The following is an 18,688-nucleotide window of genomic DNA, read 5'->3' as shown; positions in this document are numbered from 1 at the left end:
GCCCCCCCGCCCCCGGAAGCGCCTGAGGCCCAGCCCGGGCCCCAACCGCCCTCACGGCCCTCGGCACGACAAATAACGCCCAGGAGCGCTTCTATTGAACAGTTTATTCTGGTTTAAAATAAAAAAAACAGAAAGCCTGGCCGGGCGCGGCAGGGACACCCAGGGTTGGCCCCGGCCGCAGCTCCCGGCCCGGTATTTACAGCTGGAACACCTCAGACAGTAAAGAGTTATTGCAACAGGACAGCACTTGCCTCTACGGTCAAAAACCTCAACAGGTGTTCAGAATCATGACTTGTGGATCCCAAAAGGCAGTTGTTAACATGCAAAAAACATTACTAAACAATATTACCTAACTTCTACAGCTGTCAAATACTTGACCTTAATAAGGAAACCAATTACAAAATACTTCCTTGTAGTGCTATACAAAAGTTATAAAATTAAGATTCTATCAACCACTTTTAAATATTCCAATTTTTCAACAGTGCAGTTTTCCACATCTTTATCACCACTGAACATTTTTAAGTAAAAAAAAAAGAAAATCAGCAAATTAGATCAAAGTGATGTAATCTTTGGATCCCTTTATTCCTGTGGCCTTCATTTTTACATAGACAGACACAAATGACCAGGTTTCTATTTCAGCATATCAAAGTTGTAACTACTCATCCAGAATTGGCCAGAAGTCCATACTCTGTCATTTGTGACCTGGCAGTCTCACAACCAGAGTCTCACTGTCTCCAAGCTACGGTCTATCAAAATGCAAACAACTTCAAACACTAAGAATTCTTTAAATTGCTCATGTCTACAGGTATTACAACAAAGTTAACATTTCAAGAATTGACAAATGGAGACAGACTTTCTTCCCAGGCACTCCAGGAGAATCACCAACTCATGTGCCTGGCCCATTATTAAAAAAAGTTAATATTTCTCACTAAGTAAAATTAATTGCAAATCTTGACATATGAAAATTCCTTTTCTCCTTTTCTGAAAATATCTCCTTAACTTGGTCAAATCCTGTGATATGCCAGAAACTACAAAATCAAATTCTTGCAAGAGCAGTGAAGCGTGTATCCAGTTTCGTGTAATGGAAGAACATTGTCAAAACTTCATTGTAGTCCAAATATAAAATCAAACACTTAAGCCTGAAAAGCTGCTAAAGAAAAAAAAACCAACTACTTCAGTGTTCTTCAGCATATCAACTTCTGCAATAACACAGTATGTTTGCCGACTTAAAAATGTTTATTCTTTAAAAAATTAGTTGCTTTTTATACAGCTATACAAAGTTTGTAATGTTTCTTTGGCAATGGGATATAATGGAATTTTACAACTATATAAAAACTTTCCTTTGCCTAAGAAACAGTATTTACTGTGTGTACATATCTGACTGACAAAGCAAGTTTTCTACTGTCCAGCACCCTAGTTGATACAAGTACAACTACCTCAAAAGGGATATTACAGGATTTCCAAAAAACAACCTTCAGTGGGTCAAAACACTCACAGTATCGACGGCCTTCTGCATACAATTGTCCTTACAACTTGAAGCAATTATCAAATACAGTTTAGTAATAAGAAAAATCCTTTCAGTGATGAAAAAATACTTAAACTCCATCGAAGTACTGCTTATAATTAACTATACATAAGAAATTACTCATCCTTCTGTCTCAAATATATTTAATGCTCACTGTTTTCAAAGATGGCCATTTTTCAAAAGTAACTGCATTACACCCCTTTGAAATTAAATAGTTAAATCCCAGTGCTGGTGACAAGTATACAGCAAATTAACTTCATTCTTTGCAGAGATCAAAACTAATTCTCTGAATCAAGAAGATCTAGACGTTCACCCGGTTTCAGCTTTCTCGTAGACTACGCAGCAACTTTGTTGTCTTTCTGGAGGGAACAAAAGCGCAATGTCAAAATTCATTTTGCAAAACAAACCCCACAGATTGATCTGGGCAGCAGCCCTGGGAGCAGATGCGCTGTGGGGCCACTGCCCACCCCCTGCAGCAGAAAGGAGACCTCCCTGGGTGCTCAGCTGGACCCGCTCCAACCCCCTCAGGGCTGGCACACACCAAGGAGCAGCTCCTCCTGACTGCGTGGCACAAACCCGCAGCCTTTACACCACCTCCCACTCAGCTGGGAGGCTGCAAAACTCTTATTCAGAAATTCAAACCACTGATCTTCAATCCCTCATTTCCATTCATGTTCAGCTGCCAAAAGTTTCCTTAAATCACAGGACTAATTGTTGCAATCTAATGAACACCCGAGGGACACAAAAATCTGCTGTGATGAAACCCCCTTTCCTCTTTTACTTAAAAATATTGAAAACTTCTAACAGAAAACAAAGATTTTTGTCTGCAAAACTCTTAACTGTTCATGCAGTAAACTACCAGAATTCGTTCTGTCCCAGTCAGAATTGTAAAAGCCTACTTCATTTGAACCAGTTTGGTTAATTATCCTTGTTAACGATTCTAACCAGTACACCAGTCTACATAGGCTTTCTGCCAACTCATTCACAAAGAATTCAAGTTTGTTGCACACAGGAAGCAAGTTAAATTACTCCCTCTAAATCTTTACATTTTACAACACTGCTTAGAAAAATGCTTGCAATTCACATTTCTAACACTTGTTTTCAATCTGCAGAACTTATTTTTCTCTTTTTCTCCCTCCCCTCCCCCTAATCCCAGCTATCAGGTAACTATATTGGGCACGTGAAGAAAGGCAGCTTTTATTTTTGGTTGCTGGTGATAATAAGATGATGCTATATAACTAGGATTTCATCATTAATGGACTTTCAATAAAGTAGCTCAGAGTCCCTGCAAAACACCATTCAAGAAATTCTAGTTCAACATCAAATCTAAAAGCAGGAGGATTTTAACCACTACTTTCCAAGCACGGTGGATTGGGTCACAGTAATATTAAACGCATTTTACCCTATATTCAAAGTCAGCAAACTCCCTGCCTCCACGACCTCCTCTGAATCCGCCGCGGAAGCCTCGGGGGGCAGGGAAGGAGCCTCTTCCTCCTCCTCCTCCTCCTCGTCCCCTCCCTCCTCGGAAGCCGATGACGCCCCTGCCCCGGTAGCCGCCGCGGCCGCGGTTGGGGCGCAGGGGGATGCCGAAGGTCTCCGCGTTCAACCTCCTCTCCTCGGCCCAGGTGGGTCGCCGTTCCCTGCCACACAAAAGGGACAGGACTGCTGCCAAACACCCCGGGAGAACACTGCCTGGCTTAGAGAGAGCTGCCAGAGAGCCCCGGAACCGATAAACGACACATTAACCACGCCGTAAATCTCTCCCTTCCGCAAGAATCCAGGTGTCTGCCACAGCTCACTGAACTTGTCAAAGGGACGCGTTACAGTGCCATTAACTGGGGATCAACAATGCTGAGAGTTTCCCACATAGGAGAGCACACTCTGTATCCTCCTCATGCAGAGTCATTTAAAGCAAGGAAACAGTTAATAGTTACAGATGTTATAGTATCTGGCTGTCAGTACAACAATCCCCCTCTCCCTCCCATAATTCAAAATAGGTCAGCAATCCACAACCTCGTGTCTAATAAAGAGGCAACAGCCAAAGATAAGCTTTAATTTTCCTCCGAAGCTATCTGCCCGTTCAAACAACACTATGGCAGAGACAGTTACATAATCTGCTTAGGAACCATTACCAAAGCAGGGCCATAATTGATTTAACTGAAGTGTTAATTTAGTAGCAAAGCAAGACAAACACACACCCCCCCTTTAGTAAACCTGGAAAGGAGACTCTAGAGCCTGTGCATTAAGTTCTAAAATTGTGGCTCTAAAGCAACTTTAAAATATCTTCCTATTAACATATTGCACTTGCCCACAAAGAAATGCTGTGCTTTGTGTTCCTGTTTCCTTTTTGCTCCCTGCCTGTGGAAATGAGCTCTAATCGCTTTCGATTCAGAGCTAATGTAAGGAGTGGCACTGACAGTACCTTCTGACAAACATGCATTAAGCAGACTAACAAGCTTCCCCTTGCAGGCCATACCTATTGTCATCACAGGAAATGTTATCAAAGAAGGATTTGGTTTTGTCATAGTAGCAGTTGGGTCCAAGTGGATCTTCCTCATCGGCATTCCCTTCGCTGTTTTGGGTATCAACACCTGAGTCACCTTTGTCTTCTCCATTTACAGGCTTCTCTGGTTTCTCAAGTTTATCTTCTAGAAAAGAAAAAGTAAACAGAAGCCTAAAAAACCCAGTGCTGTTAACTTATTCCCAGACAGAAGCTATACTGAATGCTCAAAATTACAAAAACCTCTCTAAAATTTAATGCAGAAATCAAATACTTTGACGCATAAATTAGGATGCTTTTGCTGCTGCTGTCTGGGGGTTTGATGTCCTCTGTATTTTCTGGGGGTTTAGTTAACAAAAACACCTGTGGCAGAAGGGATTTGACAGCCCTATTTTCTACCCTCTTCACTACCTCCTTCCCAGGCTTAAGAGCCTCACTCAGTCAATCCTCATAAAAGCCATTCCATGGTTTTGTTCATCCCCAGTATCAACAGCAAACCATCAACTCATTTAGAAATAATCCAGAAAAAGAGGCAAGCACCAGAGGACAGATCCTATGGGACTCTGCTGGTGTTCCTACTCCATACTGAAATCTGACCATCTATTCCTAGCTTTTATTTCCCAGCTTTTAGCCAACCATTCACTGCATAGGGAACTCCCTGTATTAACCTGTAACAGTTTTGTCCAAAAATAGGAGCAGCAGAGTAACAAACAGGTGGCTGGTCACAAGAGAATGAGGTAATCAAAACAGAAGCCTGCTAAAAAACAAGTGCTGGCAGAATGGTTTCTAACTACTCCTGTGTTCCTTTGGAAAAGGGTAAAAGCAAGAAAATGCTGGATACTTTCAAACAAAAACTCTCCTGTGTACTACAGGAAAGTTCTGATCCCAAACTCATGTTTTTCCCATTGCTTTTGGTCTATAATTGATATTTTAATTTTGGTCTAATAATTGAAAACATAAAACATGGGGTTTCTTTTATTTCATCCTTTCCAGAACTTTAAAGTAACAAATATTATTGGAGCTTCTGCTCAAGTAATCTGCATTTTAAACAAACAGACTTGTTAGAACTTGACATACGATATTTGCTAGTTAAAATTACTTCAAAACTCAAACACTGACCCAAATATTTAATTAATAGATAATCCCAGTTTACTTATTAATAAGTGTTTTATGACTGCAAACAAGACTTAATAGGATATGCCTTTTAAAAGTTGTTCTCCAAGGCAGAACTGAAACAGCAAGACACAGTTTTTCCATGCTCAAATATAAAGCAAAAATTGGTTTACCTTTTAATTTAAGTTTATTATGAAATTCTCTATCAATTTCCTCCTTGTTGAATTGTGCATTTGCACTTTCAAAGTCGAAGTCCTTCTCAAACTTCATTGGACCATCCCTCCTAATACCAAATCTTCCTCGGCCCCCCCTGTGGCCCCCACGGCCTCTCCGTGCTGAAGGTGCACCTGGAACTGAGAAGAGGGAGATTCTCTTTGGTTTTGTCTTGGGCATTGGTTTCTCTTTGAGGGTGGTGGACAGTGGTTGGTTTTTTTGTTTTGCTCTCTAATTCCTGGGGTAAAACAGGTTGGGACTTCATGCATCCACTTCCTGCACTTCTGTTGTTAAAAGTCCCATCAGAACAGCTTGTAATTTGTAAATTCACTTACAATAATGATGGCAGTGACACAGAAAACATTATAGTACTAAATGACTTTCTAGAAGTCATTAAAAGCTTTTTTTTTAAAGAAGAGTTAAAATGTTAGTGGCTTTTCAATCAAGTATTTTTGTAGAAAGGTAACAGGCTTTCTTTCATGCTATTGTGTTTATAAATCCATGAATACTGCTTGGTTTACATTTTTATTCAAATTGCTTAATTTAGAGCAACCAGAAGAGATTTTCTCTTTCATGATGACTTTATGTGCTTGTATTATTCGGACACAATGCAAAGCTGTTACCCACTAGAAACAAAATGTGAAAGAATTTATGTATTTTAGCAGATTTTAAAAAAATAATGAAGTCTGAGAACAACGATAGCTATTTCTCAAAACAAGATTTACCAATTTGTCGTTTGTTTTCATTTCTGAGTTCATTTTCTGATCTTGAAACCTTGTGTGCTTCAGCTAAAGTTGGAAATAAAAAAATGATTTGTTTATCCAATTAGGTATTTTTGACCACGCTTTTGTATATATAGTTCAGATTTAAAAAAAAAATAAATCCAAACCTATAAATGTAAACCACAAGTTTACAATCATAAAAGTAAAAAAAATTAATTTAGAATATATGCTTGACTTTAAAAAGGAATATATATCTAATCCAGGTCTCTGCTGGCCAGTCTACCAGTAAGAGACATCAGGAAAATTCCTACGTGTTGCCCTTAAAGAGAGCACTTCCTAAGTGTATGGAAGGAAATAAGCTGTACAAAACCAGCCCAAGCTACCTCGTCGGTGCTCTTGGTTCTCCAAGGATTTCTGGCCAGCAGACACCAGAGGTCTGGTTGGGACAGGACTCCTCCTCCCCACTGGTGCCGGGGTGGGCAGGTGGGCTGAAGCTGTTTGCACTGCTTGTTCCATGGTGGGGCTCCTTCTCAAGTGATCCATCTGAGGGCTTGAACGACCTGGGCAAAAAGAAAACAAAACCCAAGGAGTTATTTCTCATGCACAAATGTGAGTTACTGGTCTCAACCAATCTAGACCTTACCACATGTGTCCAAAGAAATAAATCTTTCTGCACCCTCAGATCCACTCAGAATGAAGGATATTTAGCAATACCCCCTCCTCTAGTCTAAAAGAAAAAAACGGGTGGGACAATTAATTCCTACCAACCCATCCAGGATATGCATTTAGCTGTGGAATGAAATTTTCCACATTGATTGGAGGTAAAAATACACCTTCTGCCTCCCTGGGAAGGCAAGTGGGAAATGGCTGCTCCCAAAGGCTCCAACACTGAAATCCATGTCCTGTAGGGCACTGCTGTGTTATCCCTGCCAAGTCAGGGAGCAGCCAGGGCTGGCTGGTGCCAGGACTCTGCAGGTGAGGGAGCTCTGGGAGCTGCTCACACATGGCCATTTGCAGCACTGGCGGGGGGCAGAAGCACGTTCAGAATGGAGCCATTTGATCCAGCCAGGCAAGTTTACAACATCAAACAGGCAAATCTACTGAGAAATTAGAATAGCACTCAAGTCCCAGGAAGTAAAAGTTGTATCCCATAACAAAAGCTCAACAAAAGACAAAACAAGACCAAATCAAAACTATAAAAAATCCCCAACAAAACAAAACAAACCCCCAAACCCAATCAATAAAAGCAACCACACCACACTTGTAATCTACAAAGAGGAAAAATATTTTTAAAAGCAAACACACACAGAAAAATCCTGTTGGTGCCCCACAAGAAATTTTGTGGCAGAATGTATGTTCATCTGGAGCATATGCCACACACTAAGGCCAAGAATCACACAGCTTTTAACTTCAACTACAGAAAACCAAGCTAGTTTTTCAACAGAGAAATGCCTGTCATACTTTCCTCCCCTTCAATTAATCCAGCAAAGTAGAACCTATTTTTGGCAACCCACTCAACTAGTCCTAGAAACTCCTAATGGGTATACAAATCTCAGCTGGAACTCAGGAAAAAAACCTGTTTGCTATTAAGTGTTTTGACTTTTAACATGACTGCATCATTTAAAACCTGCATTAGGATTATATCTTAGCTCATACTTTTATAGCAATGAAGAGTGGAAGAGCAGGTGTTTTGATTTTGAAGAGCAATGTCAACACATTTGCATGAAAGGTGAGGGTGAGGGTGTTCAATGTTTAGTTACGTTGTTTTTTTCTTAGTTACTCAAAAATCATCAGAAATTTCCTTTTTGCCTCTACTTTCTTTTTCCAAAATTACACAAACTACCCACACAGTTTCTGTTACTATTAAGCTGACCTGAGTCATGTCAGGATCTCTACAGGCAGTCAGGTCTGCTGTTACAAAATCCACAGTTAGGAATAAAGATTTCAAAATTGTAAGATGAAGCACTTCACATTTCAACCAGCACAAAGTATCCTGAGTTTTGTCATGTTATCAACAAAACTAGATATTGAATTTCCACGTGCACCTATTTGCTAACATTATTCCACTGAAATAAGTCCTACTCCTCAGTACAGATGCTTTAAGGATAACAGCAAATGTCCTGCTACCTATGCAGCACTCCAAAATGTAGAAAAACACATTTAAAAAGCAAATACAAAGCCTCTCAGTGCTTTCTGGGTTTAATACCAAGTGTTTTTGTGACAGAATTCAGCTGTTTTGTTGGCGTTTCTGGCAACCACCTGAGTCAAGGGGGCACCACTGGTCAAAAAAGAGCAAAGTTACTAAAATAGGTTTTACCTTGAGACATCTGTGTTTTTAGGGATCTTGCATCTGTTGTAAATGCAGAACCAACTGCAGTGCTTTGGGACATGCTGGCACTGGCTGAAGAGTCTGTTCCAAAAGATGTTAAAGAACCTCCTGCTTTGGAAGAAATAATACAGTTGTAAAATCTGATTTAGGCTTTATTTCATTATTTTTAAATTAGTACTGATTAGTGAAGCCATATTAGACAGTTATTCTAGAATACACATAAGTCTGCCCTTCCCATACACTTCTGTTTTATCTAACATATGTATGTGCAGTAAGTTGGTAAGACTGTAATACCTCGATTGTTTTAATCTAATATAAAAAATAAAAGAGCCCTTCTAACTTCAGTATCACAAGTAAGAACAAAACAGCATCTTACTGATGTTATTGCTATATTTCCACTTAACATCCTCTCAACAAAAATATGATTGCCACATCTCATTAACTGATATCAAGTTATAGGCAATTCTACAGCCTTCCCTTCACATGGCTAACATTTTCAGTACCAGGAGTAACACTCTGCTGTAACAGTTACAAGACTGTGAGTTCCTGTGTGAAAAACTAAAATGTCAAATACAAAACTTTCAGGAAGGAAAGTTTGTTGGTAAGTCTCAGAGAGCACCTAGAATTTAAAGGAGCCACCAGCCCATGCAGCTCACAAACACTTCAAGCAGGTATTTCACGCCCAACTAACACCTCTAACAGCTGGAGGGCTGTGCTGAATCATCCAAACCCTCGGTTAAGGTGTCACAGCACAGCCAGGGATGGGGCTTTTGTGAAGGGCCTGCTTCTGTCCCGTGTGAAATATAAGGATCACACGATGAATGTAATGAATATATACAAACCAGAACGAATTCCTGAATAGAGGAACCTTTCCCCACTTGTCCCTCTGAGATAGGTGTTTAATTCTCAATCATAATTGCTTTGATTTGAGCTGCCTAGCCTATGAAACTCTGTACTTTTGAGCTAAACTGCAGGACTGATACGGACTGAAGAGTTTCAATCTGCCTCGGGATAAGACAGCGCTGCAATTCCAAGCCCTGAGTGCTGCCTGTGCCCACCCGGGCAGGCAAACCCCCGAGAAGGCAGGAGCACGTACCGACTCCAACAGCCCCGAACTGCTGGCCCACCAGCGGGCTGGGGCTGAACTGGCTGTAGGCCGGCATCCTGCCGAAGGGGCCGTACGAGCCCACCGACTGGAATGAAGAGGTGCTCGAGGATCCTAGAGAGGACTGAACACAAAACACAGCACACTAGCAAAAAGTTGTGCTTACACAAAAACTGGGAAATAGTTCTGCGAGGCAAGAAATGGAGACACTCTAAAAAGCATTTTCACACGTATGTACACAGTTTAGAAAGCACTTTCACCCTTCCACCATCACAGACCTGTGAAAACAATGCCATGAAATTTTGCAGTCTTTTCCACAGAACCTCAGACTGGACTCTGTTGTCAAATACACATATAAGCTTTGTTAGCAAACTTGGAAAGTGTTTATCTTTTCCCTTGAAGTTTCAAAACCCACCGGAACAATAGAAGACCCAAACACACTTGAGGACGGTGGGGTTATCACTATTATTGGGGTTGGCAGCAATGCAACTTCACAGCTCTCAACTACCACTGACAAAAGGGGTTGCACCAAATTCAGCAAAAGCTCTTAGAAGTACAAAAGCCCTTCCTCATAAGGAAAGACCAAGAATTCTATCCTACAGAATAGTTAAAACATTAGAATTATGAACACTTACATGGAATTATCAAGTTCCATTTGAAGCAAGAGTTTTCCTCTTGCTCTCAGGGGTGATTTTAAGATACCCCATAAGCACAATCAATAAGCCAATAGATTTCCAAGATGAAAAATAACTATTTCTGCCAGTCCATTTACTATGAAACAACAAGCTGATTAATCCTGAAGGCTTCAAGCTGTAAGCTGCTTTCCCTTCAGGTACCAAGTATTCCCTTTTCAAATAACTGCCCCTTTGTACGAAGCCTCCATAAAAACATATAGCTAGATGAAACATTTAAGTCAGTCAGCAATCAAGAATCAAGAAAAGCAAACAAACAAAAATCATTAGTGATTTGGAGAGGTTTCAGCATCTATTCCATTTGACCTTTACCAAGTCTGATCTTTCCAAGAACTCCTGCATAAGTGTCCTCCTAAGCCAAGTCCCTTTCAAAAAAGGCATCAAGATCCACAAAAAAATCAATTGTTTCTGAGAAAACAGCAGCTTTGGTATCCAGTGCACTGTGCTAGAGTTAGATTTTAACCTCCAATTTCACTGTTAAAGACATGATTCCAACGAGGAAAATCTTTCCAGAGTTCTTTACACTGGGTTGTGAACTTTAGAGCGATAAACATTTTTAAACATTCAGCTAGAGAGCACTTAAAGCTACCTGGCTATATCTAAAAAGATGATGTGACTTACCTGAACAATAGCAGGGTCCTGTGGCAAGGAGCACTGAGGCTTTGGTGGCTCACAGACAGTCAGGTCTTTAATGTCACTGCCACGGAATATGATGTACTCGAAGACCTCATCGCGAGGGGGGATCGGTCTGTCCGTCGGTCTGTCCTCTGTGCCAAAGGAGCGAACTGCAACATGGGGACAGAGGAGCAATGACAACGGCCCACAGTCGGCAGAACTTTCAAACATACAGAGACCAACAGCTTTAAATAACCAGAATAAAATTTTGTTGGGAAAAAAATCCTTATTAAATAGGCAGCATAGTCTTTATCATTATCAACTCCTCAGTAATTTGATCTTAAAAATTTCAGTTAAAAACCAAGTAGAAAGACTGAGACATCACTTATGCTATCACTTACATGTTCATTATTTCAACTGTTTTGTGAGGGTAAGGGGAAGCAGCAAGGCAGTTTTTTTGGCTGGTAAGGCAGTCCTATGAGTCAAGGAATACATGAGTTTACACACTTCATATTCTGTACTTGCAAATCAGGAAAACATGTTAATACTACCAGAAACTAGAATATTAAAAGTTATCCAAAGTGAAGTATTTCTCAGTAGAGTCAAGGGCTAAATCAACATTTAATAAAACAACAGAAATTCTGTGGTATGCATATATAATTTTCACTAAGCAAAATGCATTCTCTTGCTGGTGTAAGGCTCATATGATCTCTGTCAAAGGAAGCAAACTCACTGGGGCATAACTATCTTCCTAAGGAGGCCTGCACAGGGTGCAGCATGCCAAGACACTGAATTATTTGCATGTACTTAGCTGAATTCCAACAGTTTTCCAATTGCACAGCAATGACGTTTATCAAGCTCCTCCTTTTGCACTACATATAATCACCATGTACATGGTGTAATTGATACCATCACTTCACTGTCACTGCCTTCCCAAAGACTTTTCCTCACCTTAAAACCCTCAGTGAGTATCAAGAGAAACAAAAAAAAATCAGCTAAAGAGATATGTCTTCAAGAGCCAGAGTTTTGTAAGCAAAAACTGAACAATGGATTGAAACCACAGACGAAAAAAACCCCAACCCCAAAATCATGACAATCACATTCACAATCTCATCGAATTACAGCAGCTTTAATAATCCCTCATGACTGTTCTTGCTCCAGCCTTTTAGATAGTGTTTGCTTTGTAAGGTACTACAGATAATGCTGACAAAAATCTGTGTTTTGCTTTAATTTACCAGAATTAGATTTCCCTCATTTTCAGATGAATCAACATTTTGGAGACATCATTAGGCACTTATTTGCAGCCATAAAACCATTAGTCAAGAGCTGTATGAAGTGACACTGAGTCATTTCTCAGCAACCATCTTCCATCACTGTTGCTTCTTGTAATGCTGCATAAACAGAGCTTAACAGTCAAGTACTAAAAACCTTTTGGAGAAGTATAATTCACTACAATGAAAAATAATAACATTAAGTGGTTACAATTATTTTGTTCATTCTTGTGTCATCTACTGAGCTGACTTAATCAACTTTTCTATTTCTGTGCATCTGAAAGTCTCTTCTGAATGGTCCTGTAAAATGTGAGTGCTGTAAAAAGGCACATTCTGTTAAGTGAATGTCAATACTTGTTACAAGACAAATGTCTCTTCTTCCTCTACAGAAAAAGATATCTGAAACTTAATTTGCAGAAATTAACTCAAGGTAATGCTTAATAACATTATCAACTGGTCATGTGCATTACTACAGTTCATTCCATTGCTTTTATTCATCAGGCTTTTCTATTTCACTGTCCTGACCATGGATCCACCCTCACTCTCTGGCCATCCTATACTCTATTTATTAGATAAGGAATAAATTAACTTGGACGTTCATTCCATCATTTGACCTGCTGTCTTGGTAAGTAAAACTGAAGTTGATTTTGCATTGCTTCTCTCTGGTTTGTCTACCAAGGTGCACAAAAATGGCCAGAGCGTGATCAGTAAGTTACCAAAGTGTTTTACTTTCTAGCTAAAGTGAAGGAACCACCCTGGAGCAACACCACAAAAAAGGGGCAGTAAGTTAGAGGACTGCATCTTACCTTTACATGGAAATAAAAATCTGATGAACTATGGAAGAAATATGCTTTGAAAGTGTTTCTCTTAAGTCAGAGTTACGCTGCACGGGGTAAGTATTTTAACATTAATACCAATGTCACCTAGAGGAACAGTTTTAACACCTGGCAATCACCTTTCTCCATTCTAAACCAACCAAAAAAATGAACAACCTTTCACCTAAATGACAGCTCCAAAGAGGTAAAGGGATTTTACTGTATGTCAAAAAGAATTTGTCTTTTTCCCCCAACATAAAATTATCATAACATCAAAAGGAAGTATTTTCAGTGCCAAAATTTAGAATTCATCTTTATGAGATTCAGCTGTCTATACAGGTAGCTCAAGACACTGAGAAGGTCAACAGTGGTTTAGCCACAAAACACATCAAGACTTGCTATTAAGAGTTTGCCTTTTTTCCTCTACCTTTCCCCTCCCCAAGTCAAACTGGGTTTAGGATAACTTTCTGCAAAATACAAACCCAATTTCATCCAGTGAAGATTTGCTCTGCTGGAGAGGGCTGAGCAAACTCCTCTGATTTGCAATTCAGCCTCGCCTTCCCACCCCAAGCAACAAAAATAACCACCCCAGGTCTGATTTCCTTCTAAAGCAGGAACCAGAACTTCATGGGCAGTGATCTAAAAAGGGGCTACTCAATGCTTTTGCAGTGTCTACCCAATCAGGCCCTTCAGAAAGTATTATAACACAGGGAGTTGAAAGCTACTTTTAGTACTTTCCAAAGGCATAGCTGCCTTTACAGTTTCTCCTTTTCCAGCTTGGATTAGGATTTAGCATAATCTGAGCTCACTGAAGTAAAAAGTCTAATATTGAGGTGGCCAGCACAACAGCATTTTAGAAAGAAACAGCTTTCACCATGGTTTTGCATAATTAGAAATACTAAGTATCAAAAGCACAAGATTTTGGAAGAGCAGCAGGCTTGGAGCTCTCTCTAGCCCTGTCTCTAGGGGTATTCCCTCAGACTCCCTCCTTCCTCCAGAACAAGGCTCGGTGGTTCATCTATAGCAAAATACTGAAGTGTGAGAGAAAATGAAAACAAGCGTGTGAAAGGCAACACAATCTTACAACTCACCCCAGAACTGTGGCAGAACCAGTAATCTCACCTTGGCAATTTCAGGTTTAGTCTTTGGTTTTTTAAAGGCCTAAACTGGCTTAGGGACTTACAAACAAATAGGCAACCAGAGCACGTTAAAAGCAAACTTATTTTTTTATCAGTGTGAATACAATTAAGTAGCTAGTTGGAAAGCAACTGTTAGGCCCAACAGGATTCATGTATGTACTTGCACCCGAGTAGTTCCACCAATTTTGTATTAAAGTGCTGTGAGCAAGTTTTTGTACAGATTTTGACTATGTCACTACTATATTTAAATGTCTATTATCACATTACACTATTGTAGAATTCAATGGCAACATTGCAACTTGCCCTATCCCTCAGCAGATATGATTACTTGCTGATTCACCCAGGGGATTTAAGCAGAATGTTCTTCAAAAGCCAAGCCATTCACTCTACTAGCAAGAGGACCCTGTTCTCATCTAATGTGAATGATTTCAGTCTCTGTGCACAGCACTGGCACACTCTGCTCCCCTCCCTCCCTGGGCAGCAAACACACACACACCCAGCTCCCCCCACTCCTAAGGAACCCAGGGGAAGCAGGACCATTAAAATGAGACCACCACAAGTGAGCAAGTCACTCCTATTGCCATCTCTCCTCAAAACACCCCAACCCCTCCCCTGGGAACACGCTCTGATCCCTGCACACCACAGTACAGGAGTGTAAACGGGAACAATCCATTCAGCCCATGCTCCTCACTCCTGGGCTGCTGGGTTTGCAGGACATGCATGTGAGGGCAGTAGCCAGGAGTGGGCTTTGACCAGAGGAATTTTTCTGCTGGGACACACAATGCACAGGTTTGGTTTGGCACACATGCACTAAAACTCCAGACATTCAGGGAGCATCACACTTAACTGACTAAAAAATCAACTTATAAAAACATGATAAAAATTTAACCCTTCCCTTTCCCGCTCCCACCCCTGAATGATAAAAAGCAGCTCAGGTCTTCACAAGAATTTAACTTCCTTCTGTCTCTATTTCCTAGTCTTTCACCTGCAACTAATATCATGTAAAAGTCTAAAAGGAAAGATTTCCTTTTGATGTGTCATTACACCATGGAAAACACTACCACAGATGGTTGAAAATGCCAGAAATACCAGAAGTTTAACCACTTGTTAATTTACCAAAAGCTATTTCATTAGTGTCTATCAACTATAATTGTTCCAAATGCAACTCTCAATGGTGCAACAGCTGAAAAGTGACAACTGATCCATAATACCAGAGAGACAACATATAATTTTCTGTTTCTTATACTCTCATGCCTAAGGATTCCCTATTGTTGAAAGGAACAAAGCTTTTCCCAATCCAACACGGATATTCTTACACAGCTTACCTGCATTAAAAATCACTCTCTCTAAATTAGTGCTTTGAAATAGAAAAATATTACAGTATAAAAGATCACACCTCATTTTTAATGCCACATTTAAGATCAAGCACCACAATCATTCTTAGCTGCCCCAGGTAGGGCAGCACTTTCCAGCAAGAAAACCATCCATGGCTTGCAAACTCTCTTCTTAAACTGGTTGGACTTAATGATATTTTAAAAATTAATAATGCTTTTTAAAAAGAAACAAGTATTAATTAGAACCATGAACTGGAAAGACATTTCGAGTTAATTTAACTCGAGGCTTGACAATAGGAGTTGAGTGGTTTTGGTTCCAGACACTGTCTCTGAAAAGCTGGCAATCCAAAGCAAACATATGCGCCAATATTATTTAAGAACCTCAAATACTTGCATAGCTTGCTCAATGCCTGGAATCCAGTGTGCCTGGGCGTTTTCCCTGCTGTTTAAATAACCACACGCTCCAACATTTTGGGAAAGGATGCATCGATTTCCCTGCTCAGACTCCAGCGTAGGACAGAAATGTTATGCTCAACATTTAACAGTTGCTCTCTTCTCTAACTCCTGAGACACAGGCCACAAGTTTTGCTGAGTGAAAAGATCCCAGCCTCGTAAACAAAATGCTGATGAGGGAACAAGAGCAGACTGCCCTCAGTGAGGGAGAACTACAGTCCCTGCTGGCAACCTAAAGATCTTATTTCTGTCTGAAACCTCAGACAATTTAAGATAAATGAGGGCATTCCACGAGCACAACTTCAGGAGATTAATCTCTGATTTTAGTTTAGCTCGCACAAATCCTACTGCTGGGCAAATCTGCACTTACTCAGGAACAGATTCTACCTCTACTTTTGCATTTTATGTCACAGTTTCAGTGAATTCATTTAGAATATGAATAATGATAAGCTGTCCTGCACTCAGTCCAGGTAACGGTGACATGCCACACAGTCTACACAGCTGAGCAAGTGAAAGCATCATCTTTTGGGGCTTTTTTTGCCTCCTTCTGGCAGAAAGTTTGACATTTGTGGTAAAGATCCACATTAAACAGTTCTAGTTTGACTTCTGGACTCAGCAGAGGAAGAAGAGGTAACTATTCCCAGCTGCACAGGAAGTTCTGCTGCTTTCACATCCAGACCTGGCCATGGTTAAGCACACTCGCCACCCTACATATACCCTGTCACATCCATTCAATGACCTGAGCCTTCAGAAACTCCAATATTCCAGAGCTGAGCATTCTGTTCATGAGCACAGCAAACTGTTCTGCAGCCTAACGTGGTTGTTATCAGCTCCAGATTAATCTCAAGATTTTTAGTTCCATGGGGCCTAGAAATACTGGTTTATTCTCTTCTGAATCATGACGCTATATTACAAAACACACATTCTTCAGCTAACTCAGCCAAGTTTTATTAAAGCAAATGTAATGGTCTGGATTTACATTTGAGATGAGAGCTATGGGAAGAGAGCAGATTAGACTTGTAACTGTAGTTTGATCTGTCATAAATATGTACACTTTGGCAGATATGCCACAACATGACTTAACCACTCTCGAGAAGTCATGCAAAATTGGCTTGGTCAGCACTAAATCAGTCTCATTTTGGACAAGACTATCACAAGGTCCTCGAGGATGGGATTCTTTTTCCAAGTTCTTTTGCACAAACCTTAACAATCACAGCATGCAACTGGAATCCCAGAACGTTTATTTTTAATCACAGCGTTCATCTTTTTCTCATATAAACCAATACCAGTTGTTCTCTTAAAGTAGCTAATGCGACTCCAGCAACGTAATTTAACCTAAAGGCAACTTTAGAAACAAGTAAAAGTCACGTAATAAAAGCTAAGTGCCTCGTAAACAAAATGTAAGCCTGGGACCAAACCTACTGTAAGGTGTTTCAAAGCCCACGTATCAGAATTTACAAAACAAAGTAATATATTTCTTAAACAATAAGGGGGGGAGGAGGCCTTAAAGTACCACAGCACACAGCCGAGAACTCCCAGGACAGGCAGTGAAAGCGAACACACCACACGGTATCCGCCAGCCGTGTCAAACAGACGCCGTTCAGCCTTTCGTATCAGCCCTGTCCAAAATATTTCATTTGTGCTACAGCTGGATAAATTCTCCGCTTTTATATATGCATTTAGATGATTTAGCAAAACTTTGCAGAAGCAAGAAGTATAAAGTAAAACACTACAGAGTTTTGCAGAATCCATTACAAAGAGGTTCTGACTAACAGTTCTGACTCGATGTTTTAAGAGTGCATTATCACGCTCGAGAAACACCGAAATCCTTCGGATGCCCAGTTTCAAAGGTTCACTTTTTCTTTTCTTCCCAACTCTCTTCTCAGTAAACACGTCTTTCTAAGTTCCTTATACATACATACATATGTGTATACATATATTCTCTGGCCGATACATTCTCACACCATTTCGAACTATGCAGCGCCATATAGATACCTCCCAAACCGAGAGCTCACGCTCAGCCTTCTCTGCCGACAGCCCAGCGCTCGGGATTCCCCTCGGACCCGGCTGTCCCAGGATGCAGCACAGCCCAGCCGCGCGCGGCCCTGGAACCCTGCAGGTCTGGAATTCTTACGATGCAGAGAAAACCTCTTCGCAGCCTCCCCCTCCTTCTCCCTTTTACGCACTAACTCTGGAGCGCTTCCACTGCCGAGGGCTTCGTCCCTGCGCCCTGTTCGGGACCCTCAGCCCGGCGCTGGCCCGGTCCCGCTCCCGGCTGCTCCGCGGGGCCGAGGGAGCGGGGCCGCCGTTCTTTCCCCAGCCCCTCGCTCCCCTCCACCGCAGCCGCCCCGGCGGGAGGCGGCGGGACGAGGAGGGCTCTGAGCAGCCCCTCAGCCCCGGCCGGCCCCGGTCCCGCCCGCGGCCTTACCCTTGGCCAGCGCCACCGTGGAGTTCTCGGTGTCGATGGTGTACAGGATCCCCTCATAGCGAATCTCGGCCTTGGAGATGAGGCTGATCTTGCTCCCGATGTAGGGCGTCCCCCCGCTCATGGCGCTGCTCCTCGGTCAGGGACACCCCTCCTCCCCCCCCGCCGAGCGCTCCTCCAGCCGGGCACCGGCCGCCCAGCGACCTCGGCGCAGAGGCGCGGCAGGCGCTGTTCCCCCGCGGCCCCGAGCGCCGCTCCCCGATAAACGCAGCGCCCAGCGCGGCCCCGGCGGAGCCTCAGCACGGCCCGCGCCCCGCGGCTCCCAACATGGCCGCCGCCTTCGCCTCGCTCGCCCCCCCGCCCGGCCCGCCGGGGGCATGCCGGGACCGCGCACTTCTCGCGAGAGCGCCGGGCGGGGCCGCGCCGGGCGGGGCGGC

At 41.9% G+C, this 18,688-nt stretch overlaps 1 protein-coding gene across 4 annotated transcripts; it reads right to left on the bottom strand.

Annotated features, from left to right (window-relative positions):
* Positions 1-86: 86 nt before the first annotated feature.
* On the bottom strand, positions 87-18,588 carry LSM14A (LSM14A mRNA processing body assembly factor). 4 transcript variants are annotated; one of them, XM_027732404.2, is made up of 10 exons: positions 18,255-18,588; positions 10,821-10,984; positions 9,499-9,631; positions 8,391-8,513; positions 6,457-6,633; positions 6,077-6,139; positions 5,312-5,491; positions 4,002-4,173; positions 2,928-3,165; positions 87-1,884 (listed from the first exon to the last, which is right to left on the bottom strand). In XM_027732404.2, exons 1-10 carry the CDS (start codon positions 18,373-18,375, stop codon positions 1,861-1,863), a joined length of 1,395 nt encoding a protein of 464 aa, XP_027588205.1. In that variant the 5' UTR covers positions 18,376-18,588; the 3' UTR covers positions 87-1,860. The 4 variants fall into 4 exon arrangements, with proteins under 4 accessions (XP_027588205.1, XP_027588206.1, XP_027588207.1 ...); XM_027732405.2 differs by having other exon boundaries at positions 8,391-8,510; XM_027732406.2 differs by lacking the exon at positions 6,077-6,139.
* Between the last annotated feature and the right edge of the window lie 100 nt (positions 18,589-18,688).

The sequence above is a fragment of the Pipra filicauda genome, unplaced genomic scaffold (assembly GCF_003945595.2).
Source record: "Pipra filicauda isolate LSUMZ 115617 unplaced genomic scaffold, ASM394559v2 scaffold43_size3849885_pilon, whole genome shotgun sequence".
NCBI classification, from domain to species: domain Eukaryota; kingdom Metazoa; phylum Chordata; class Aves; order Passeriformes; family Pipridae; genus Pipra; species Pipra filicauda.
The sequence above is the reverse complement of the archived record's forward strand: the minus strand, read 5'-3'. Positions and strand labels throughout refer to the sequence as shown.